Source organism: Ranitomeya imitator, chromosome 4 (genome assembly GCF_032444005.1).
Source record: "Ranitomeya imitator isolate aRanImi1 chromosome 4, aRanImi1.pri, whole genome shotgun sequence".
Classification (NCBI taxonomy): domain Eukaryota; kingdom Metazoa; phylum Chordata; class Amphibia; order Anura; family Dendrobatidae; genus Ranitomeya; species Ranitomeya imitator.
This window is the reverse complement of record NC_091285.1, coordinates 700,867,565-700,877,740: the sequence shown is the minus strand read 5'-3', so window position 1 is coordinate 700,877,740 and position 10,176 is coordinate 700,867,565. Positions and strand designations below refer to the sequence as shown.

At 40.7% G+C, this 10,176-nt stretch overlaps 1 protein-coding gene across 1 annotated transcript; it reads right to left on the bottom strand.

Annotated features, from left to right (window-relative positions):
• Positions 1-1,867: 1,867 nt before the first annotated feature.
• LOC138674782 (olfactory receptor 5G9-like) lies at positions 1,868-4,592 on the bottom strand. The gene is made up of 2 exons (XM_069762600.1): positions 4,560-4,592; positions 1,868-2,806 (listed from the first exon to the last, which is right to left on the bottom strand). The coding sequence occupies exons 1-2, from the start codon at positions 4,590-4,592 to the stop codon at positions 1,868-1,870; spliced, it is 972 nt and encodes a 323-aa protein (XP_069618701.1).
• Positions 4,593-10,176: the final 5,584 nt, after the last annotated feature.

Sequence of the window (10,176 nt, the reverse complement as noted above, 5' to 3'; positions counted from 1 at the left end):
TCTTTGCCACATGGTTTTTTTTTGCCTTCCTCTGGATCAACATGTTAGGGCATGTTAGGTTAGGCTATGGGTTGAACTAGATGGACTTAAAGGCTTACTTCAACCTTAAATATTATGTTACAATGACTCTTAGAGGCACATGAGGGCTGATCAGATCAAACAGGTTGAGGCGACCAATAATTGATATATCCATCATTGGACGTTAATGGGTTAAAGGATGGCTCCTTGCAAGTTGGTGTAAACTGCTGCACTTTAAAGAGCTCAGAAGGATGAAAGAAAAGTCATAACTAGGGTTGAGTGACTTTTCCTTTTTTGAGGTCGAGTCGGGTTTCGCGAAACCCGACTTTCTCAAAAGTCGAGTCGAGTGAAATCGGCCGATCTTCTTGAAAAGTCGGGGTCGGGGGATCGGCCGAAACACGAAACCCAATGCAAGTCAATGGGAAATCTATATATTTTTATATTTACTTCAGGCTCAAGGTCATATGAGGACATCCAGCAGAGGGGGCATCACCGCGAATGAAGGTAACTACAGGTCATTGACCTACATTACCTTCATTCGCTGGAGTTTTACAGGCACGAGCACAGTTGCATTATAGCAGAGCTCCTGCCTGTAAAATATTTTAACCCCTTCAGATGGATTTACATCGTGGGACGTTACAGATCTACGGAAGGTATGAGATATTGTTGGTTTATTATTTTTAATTTGTTACAGGTCGAGGGTCTTCAGGTGGATTGAGAAAGCAATAAAATATTACAACAACTTGTGGGTTTATTTCATTAAAAAACTTTGTAATAATGTGTGTGTGTTTTTTAACCATTTCAGACAATTGGATTAATAATAGGTGTCATAATTGATTCCTCTCCATTATTAATCTGGCTTAATGTGACCTTATGACAATAGCAAGGTGACATTAACCCTTCATTACCCCATATCCCACCGCTACACGGGAATGGGAAGAGAGTGGCCAAGTGCCAGAATAGGCACATCTTCCAGATGTGCCTTTTCTGGGGTGGCTGGGGGCAGATGTTTTTAGCCAAAGGGGGCCAATAACCGTGGACCCTCTCCAGGCTAATAATATCTGCCCTCAGTCACTGGCTTTACCACTCTGGCGGAGAAAATTGCGCGGGAGCCCACGCCAATTTTTTCTGCGATTTAACCCTTAAATTTAATAGCTACAGCGCCGAAATTTTGCACATACACACAACTAACATTAGTAGTGTGGAATATGCAAAAAAAATGGGAATATGACATGGTTTACTGTATGTAATCATGTCTCATATCATGTCGGGTTTAGGCAGGAGAAATGAAAAGCCGGCAAATGAATTACCGGTTTTTCTGCTATATCGCGCTGAAGTAAATATAAATAAATATATATATATATGTGTCTCAATGACATATATATATATATATATAAACCGAAACCCGACTTTGGAGCGAAGATCGCCGACCGCCGACCCGATCCCACAGTGAGATCGGGTCGGGTTTCATGAAACCCGACTTTGCCAAAAGTCGGCGACTTTTGAAATTGGCCAATCTGTTTCGTTCAACCCTAGTCATAACCGCTTTATTGTCACGATACATCAATCTTGGAAAATGCCAAACAATTTGCCTGGAGCTTAGCAAGGAGCATAACTCTTATATAATAAATAATAGTAATGTATACTCACCAGCTCTAAACCCCACAGATTCACCAATGACTGCTCTTTTGGTGCCTCACATTAAGCCCGTTCTTCAGTCATCCAACCACTGAGTTTTGAGATTGGCTGCAGTGGTTAGGCAACTGCAAGTGGATGTAGTAGAATCAGTAGAATAGTCAGCAGAGAAGTGACAGCGGCCAGAGTCTGTACATAAATCTGATTTTCTTTTTCATAACCGTGCTTGCCATTTGAAAAAACATTTGGGAAGTCGAAGATTACCTTTAATGTCTTTATTTCTAAAACTATAAATAATGGGATTAATCAAGGGTGTAAATACAGTGTATTGAAGGGATGTGATTTTATTAATATCTGATGTTTGTTCACTTTTTGGGAGCATATACACACTGAAAAGAGTGGTGTAAAATATGGAGACCACGGTGAGGTGGGAACTGCAGGTGGAGAAGGCTTTCTGTCTACTGATATTAGATGAAATCTGTAAAATGGCACGGATAATCTTCACGTAGCTATCAACAAATATTATGCTGGAAATAATCAACAGTGGAATACCTAATAAATACATTTGTAGTTTTACAGGAAAAGTATCCGAACATGCAATGTCTTGTAAGGGAACAAGATCACAGAATAGATGGTCAATAACATTAGACCCACAGAACTTTAACCTGGATATTATTATAATGTAAATGAGTGACGCAAAGAAACTGAGCAACCAAGAACTGATGGACAATATCACACAATTTCCACTTGTCATTATAGAGGTATAACGCAGGGGATTACAGATGGCCACATATCTGTCATAACACATCACCGTGAGGAGAAGGCATTCAAATGATTCTGTGGCACTAAAGAAATAAATTTGGGTCATGCAACCAATAAAAGCAATGGTCCCTCCTTTATTCATTAAAATGTAGAGAATGTTGGGGGCAATATCTGAAATCAGTAAGATGTCACTGATGGACAGTTGTGAGATGAAGAAGTACATTGGAGTGTGGAGGTTCCTGCTGGTGGACACCAGGGTGATAATCAGGAGATTCCCATATATTGTCACCAAGAATATCACAAGAAGTACACAGAAGAGTACAATTCTTAGCTGTGAACTGCCTTGAAAACCTAAGAGTACAAACTCTTTAATATCAGTCAGATTGTTCACCTGCAAAAAAGTATACAAACATAAAAGATTTAAAAGTCAGTAAGATTTGTTACTAATATCATAAGGAACAGGAGTTCTTCATGTTGCAGGAGAGCAGATGGGAATGTCCTGGGTGGCAGGTTTGTGTCACCGAAGTGGCTGGCCTCAGTGATATAAGTCCCAGAATGGAAGGTCCAGTAATTGATGGTTACTGAGAGGTTTTAGTAAATGGACCAGATATTGGGTGTTATGATCAGGTGGCCTTGGAGCAGCATGAAATGACCTTCGCTGGAGCAGTGGTAACTATACTGACCGCAAACCCTGATCCTATCACCGCAACTAGAAGTAACCGTGGGGTGTGCCTAACCAGACCTAGACACCTCGACACAGCCGGAGAACTAAATATCCCTAAAGATGGAAATAGGAAAACTCTCTTGCCTCAGAGTAGACCCCCAAAGGATAGACAGCCTCCCACAAATAATGACTGGGAGTAGGAGAGGAAAAGACATACGCAGACTGAAAACAGGGATAAGCAAAGGAGGCCACTTCTACCTAGATAGGAAAGGAATACTATGCGGTCAGCATAAAACACTACAAAATATCCACAGCAGAAAAATACCAAAACTCCACCACCTAACTAAAGATGTGGAGAGTATATCTGCGACTCCAGCGAATCCAACTAGACTGAGAAAAACAATCAGGCACAGTCTAGCAGGAACAAAATAGAAACAAGATAAGCACAGAAAATAAACACACAGCAGTGTGTCTAAAACAAAATGAAGCAAACACTTATCTTTGCTGAAATGGCAGCAAGCAGGAGAGGCCAGGCAGGACCAACACTTCCAAAGGAACATTGACAACTGGCAGGGACTAATGAGTCCTGCAAAGCTAAATAGCCCAGTCAGCTTTGCAATTTTGCAGATACACCTGTCCAATCCTGCAGTCCAGGCATAACTGCATTAACCTCTACAACCACTGGAGGGAGCCCAAAAGCAGAATTCACAACAATTGGGTCCGGGTTTTAGCAGCAACCAAAAGAGCCAGGGTAGAAATAGTCGCTCCTATAGCTCCAGTAGGGGCCTTGCAGGTCTTATAAAAGGCAGCTGAATTGGCTCAAGTGTGTCTGAGGTAGTGGAGCTGGAGTGGGGAGCTCTACTGGTGCACAGACCGTAGCAATGTCCGGACTTGCTGTGAACGTAAGACTGCATCATTTTACTGTGCCTACCCTGAGAAAGGACTGTTTATTTAGTTATTGATTTTTTTTATTTTGGTCAAAGTGAAGCTGCTGTGCTTACTTTCAAAGTTTGTGAGACAAAATAAACCTGAGACTGTTTTGCACCAGAACCAAATGCCCGTGTGTATCCTTCACTGCTGATAGCAAGCAATGTTCTCTTTAAAGATTTATCTGACATCTTGGCCAAAATCCTCACGGACAACAATGATCACCATCACAGAATTGATTCCTCAATAACATGTGAATGTGACCTTCAAGTGTCAATACGATGTGGTATGTGGAGCGGTCATCATTGCAAAGTTGTCTATGTGTCCTCACCATCTCCTCACTTCATGGAATGAGATAAAGATGTCTTCGCATCAATAGCAATTTCTATCTAAGCTTAATTACATTACGATCAATGTTCAGCTGAACACAAATTTTATTTCCTAGAAAAATAATTGAGTAACTTTGTTTGGAAAACTTCCATTCTTATTTTCATGGTCTAAATGTGATTGAAATGATAATTATCATAGATCCCTACATCATTTGTGTTCTTACATCAGGCATTTCCATGTTCCTCTTATTTTTCATCGTGAGGTAATAAGTGACGAGTCTCCACCTGCAAGAGAAGATCTTCATCATCCTGGTCAGATTCTGTAAAATGATCGGACATAGTCAGACGCATCAACATTTACTCATAGAACAGAAACTATGACATGACTCCGTATAAGTATGATTATATATATATTATGCCATTGCCTCTACAGATTTGGTGTTGTTTTTGTCTCCCATATCTCTCGAGGTGTAGTCCAAAGAGGCATTATTATTAATAATTATTGGATTATTCCAAGGATGATGTAAAATGCAGAAATAAAATAAACATGATCAAATATGTAGATACATAATCTAACATGTCAATAATCACATTTAAGTGCCCAGTGAATGCCGAAAAAATAGAATTTTCCATTTTTCAGTACAGTTGCACCTTTAAACATGCAATAAAAATCGATCAAAAGGATGAAAACAGGCCATAATTGTACCAACAAAAATCACATTTGGTTCTCAAAAAACAAGCCCAAATACGAATCCATTGGTGGGAAAAAGAAAACAAAAATGTGTATAGTCTATGAATTTGGCAACACAAAGAAAAAAACTTGTTTTTATTCTATTTTTCAAAAGTAACAGTAAAATATTTTAATAGTAAAAGTCAATCATAGTACAATGATTAAGACGCAATTCGAAAGGTGTTCGTTTTAATGCTGTACATCGGTTTATTGTGCTATTACAGCTAACAGTATATCTAGTGGACCACATTTTTGTGATGTTCTATTTTAAAATGGCTCAATAAAAGATAGATTTTGCTACAAAGATCGCAGTTCTGTTGCCGGATCAACCCTGCGTTTCTCCAAATATTAGAGGCGGCTAATAAAGAGCAAACTTTCTGAGAAGGTGGTTAAGATGGAATTTTGAAGCAATTGTGAGAACTAGGTGACCCCACTGGGTGATCTGTTCGGAAAACCATTCAAGGACTGGAGCATATGGCCACAGCCACAGAAGATAAAAAGCGCATTTGTATCAGAAAGTGGCAAAACTAAAAAAGAAGTGTCCTTAACAGGTAGTGCACCCATCTGGAAAGTTACTTTCACTGTTCAGAATTGGACAGGACTACTTCAAATTGTTGAGGTTGGAAATAAGTGTTGCGCCCCAGGGTCCTGGTCATCACAGTAGCATTATTTTCCGCGCGGGGAGAGTGATGTTGCGTTTGGAAGCGATGAAGGATATCTTTTATCAGGTAACCACAATACACACAACATGTTCACACTCCAGGCCGCAAGGGGGAGCTTTTGATTTTATTTACTACGTGACTCCCCTATATATTGTGGTTTGCAGGGAATGAGAGTTGAGATTGTCAGAGAGACAGAAAGGAGCAGACCGACCTAGAGGGTCAGAGGGTCTGAAGGAGCCGTGTAGTCAGACGACCGAGATTGTAAGGACACTACGACTTACATCAGAGACCAGCAGGACAGATGAACTGCAAGTTACCTGTCCGCCTTAATACCCAGGAGCCACGGTGACACACATAGAGCCCGCGGCGTGCTTGAGTACCTGTAAAAAGGCTCAAGTCACCAGTCATACAGGTTATTTCCTATCCTACATGGGGGACAGAGAGAAGAACTGTGAGGACCTTATCTGAAGCCATAGGCAGTAAGAGACTACAACACCACCGTGCTAGTGGAAGGCTTTTAACTCCACCTGGTAAAGGGGACTCTGGATTCGCTTCCAAGCCAGCTGGACCCTGCCTGCCATGTGATCTGGTACCCTGGACTGTGGCTGCCTGAAGTCTTCAGTAAACCAGGTAAACCAGGTAAAAATTGCCAAAAGTCGGCGATTTTTGAAATTGTCAGATCCGTTTCGCTCAACCCTACTTTGCTCTTCTCTCTAAGATTACTATCCAAGATATTAAAGACATCCTTCAAACAATCCCAAAAAACAAAACTCCAGGTCCAGATGGTTTCCCTGTGAGTTACTACAGAAAGTTTTCAGACATTCTTCTCCCCCACCTAGTTGTCCTATTCAACTCATTTCTGGAAGGGAAGTGTCCTCCTACTCAATCCCTAGAGGCATATATTATTCCCAAGGAGGGCAGAGACGGCGGCCTCTGTAGTAATTATAGGCCTATCTCCTTGCTCAATAGCAACCTAAAATTATGGGCAAAGATTCTGGCTGCCAGAATTAATGGTGTTCTAGAAACACTAATACATCCTGACCAAGTTGGCTTTGTCAGAGGAAGAGAGGGTAAGGACAACTCTATCAAAACTCTTTTGGCTATTTCTCATGCTAAGTGCTCTGGCATCCCCCTTGTCATTCTGTCGACAGATGCCGAGAAGGCCTTTGATAGAATCAGCTGGCACTATCTGATTTGCACCTTAAAAAAATATGAGTTTCCTCCTCCGTTTATAGAGGCTATCATGACCCTTTACACGACTCCAGTTGCTAAGGTCAGAGTGAATAGTTTATTTTCTAATTCCTTCAGGATTAGAAACAGAACTAGACAGGGCTGCCCTCTCTCCCCTTCCTTTTTGTGTTGGTAATGGAGACCTTGATCCAGAAAATTAGGCAAAACCCGGAGATTAGAGGCTTAACAGTGGGCCAATATGAATTCAAGACAGCTGCGTTTGCTGATGACCTTCTTCTCTTGATCTCGAATCCCTAAACAGCCTTTTCCAGTCTTTTAAATTTATTTAATGAATTTGGTATTGTCTCAAACTTTAAAATCAACATGAACAAGTTAGAAGTTTTGAACATCTCGATTCCATCTGAAGTATCCAAGATTCTTAAACAAACTACCCCTTTTAACTGGCCCCCTGAGAAACTAAAATTCCTAGAGATTTATCCCGCTACAGACCCCACTTCACTCTTTAAATTTAATTTTTTACCCTTACAAACCAAGATACAAACTCTACTCAAATCTTATGACTTACCTTATCTTTCCTGGATGGGGAGGGTTAAAGTTATCAAAGCCCACATTCTCCCAAAAAAATTTTATATAATGAATATGGTCCCCATCCATATCCCTAATTCTTTCTTCACCTCCTTGAATAAATTGGTTGCAAATTATATTTGGAGATTTAAAAGAGCCAGACTTCTCCCTAAAATTCTTTTATCTACCTAAAAATAAAGGTGGACTTGACCTCCCCAACTTTAACCCCTTAGTGACGGAGCCAAATTTTTTAAATCTGACCAGTGTCACTTTATGTGGCAATAACTCTGGAATGCTTCAACAAATCCCAGTGATTTTGAGATTGCTTTTTCGTGACACATTATACTTTATGATAATGGTACATTTAGGTCAATATGTTTTGTGTATATTTGTAAAAAATATCACAAATTTGAGAAAAATTTTAAAAATTTAGCAATTTTCAAAGTTTGAAGGATTATCCCTTTAATCCAGATAGTCATACCACAGCAAACCATTAATAAATAACTTTTCCCGCATGTCGACTTTACATCAGCACCATTTGTAAAATGTTCTTTTATTTTGTTAGCATTTTAGGAGGTTAAAAATGTAGCAGTAATTTTTCATTTTTTCAAGGAAATTTACAACAGTTATTTTTTTAGGGAACTATCCATGTTTGAAGTGACTTTAGGGGTCTCATATATTGGGAAACCCCCAAAGGTGATACAATTTTAAAAACAGCACTCCCTGACATATTGAAAGCTGCTTTCAGGTAGTTTATTAACCCTTCAGGTGCTTTACAGGAATTAATGAAAAGTGGTATGACAGAAATGAAAATGTGCATTTTTACCACCTAAATGTAGCTAATTTCTGAACAGGTTACAACAGCCGACAGACTCTAAGGACGCTATTTGGTCGTGAATTACCATCGCAAACATCAGGACCACACAATCATGATCGGAGGGCACCAATTGGGATAAAGAGGAAGCCCCCACACTCTGTTAACCAGTTATAATGATGTAATCACTATTGACAGCAGCATCTAAAGGGTTAAACAGATATGGACGGTGCTAACATTGATCGTGGTTGATACAGCAAGTTGTCAGATATAGTGTACAGCTGACAGCTGCTGGATTGTCTCCTGTATGGGGATGCTATTTTCTTATATCTCAGGTCAGTTAAAAGACCTATTGGCTATCATTAAGGGGTTAAGACCTATTACCACGCAATTCACCTAGCTAGATGTGTTGTGAATTCTGTGGCTGAGTTCACTTCTGTGGTCACAAGTGGTATTGCAGTCTCTGGGCTTCCTCCCTCAGGTGTTTTGGTGAGCTCGTTGGCTGCCTTGCTATTTAGCTCCACCTGAGTCTGTCTTCCTTGCTCCTTGTCAATGTTCCAGTGTTGGATCTGAGCTACTGCATCTTTCCTTGGGCCTGCTGCTCTGCTAGATAAGTGCTTCTAGTTTGTTTTCTGTTTTTTCTGTCCAGCTTGCTATTAACTTTTGCTGGAAGCTCTGAGAAGCAAAGGGGTGCACCGCCGTGCTGTTAGTTCGGCACGGTGGTTCTTTTTGCCCCTTTGCGTGGTTTTCGTTTTAGGGTTTTTTGTAGACTGCATAGTTCTCTTTGCTATCCTCGCTCTGTCTAGAATATCGGGCCTCACTTTGCTGAATCTATTTCATTCCTACGTTTGTCTTTTCATCTTGCTAACAGTCATTATATGTGGGGGGCTGCCTATTCCTTTGGGGTATTTCTCTGAGGTAAGTCAGGCTTGTATTTCTATCTTCAGGCTAGTCAGCTCCTCAGGCAGTGCCGAGTTGCATAGGTAGTTATAGGCGCAATCCACTGCTGCTTATAGTTGTGTGAGGATAGATCAGGTACTGCAGTCTACAGAGATTCCACGTCTCAGAGCTTGTCCTATTGTTTTTGGTTATTGCCAGATCTCTGTATGTGCGCTGATTACTGCACGCTGTGTTGCTTGATTGCCAGCCATAACAGTACAAGGAGCCACACCAATGATTCCCAATAGAGGGAAAAAAGAAATCCTGACATCATTTTTTTTTCTTAGCTCTGTCTTCAGTCTTTTTTTTCCCCTAGACATTAGAGTGCTTCAGGACACAGCTGTGGACATGGATATTCAGGCTCTGTGCTCCTCAATGGATAATCTCGTTGTAAATGTACAAAAGATTCAAGATACTATTGATCAGAAATCGATGCTAGAACCAAGAATTCCGATTCCTGATTTGTTTTTTGGTGACAGTACTAAGTTCCTGAGCTTCAGAAATAATTGTAAGCTATTTTTGGCCTTGAAACCTCATTCTTCTGGTAATCCTATTCAACAGGTTTTGATTATTATTTCTTTTTTGCGCGGCGACCCACAGGACTGGGCGTTTTCTCTTGCGCCAGGAGACCCTGCATTGAGTAGTGTCGATGCGTTTTTCCTGGCGCTCGGATTGCTTTACGATGAGCCTAATTCAGTGGATCAGGCTGAGAAAAATCTGCTGGCTTTATGCCAGGGTCAGGATGATATAGAAGTATATTGTCAGAAATTTAGAAAGTGGTCAGTACTCACTCTGTGGAATGAATCTGCACTAGCGGCTTTGTTCAGAAAGGGTCTCTCTGAAGCTCTTAAGGATGTAATGGTGGGATTTCCTATGCCTGCTGGTTTGAATGAGTCCATGTCCTTGGCCATTCAGATCGGTCGTCGCTTGCGCGAGCGTAA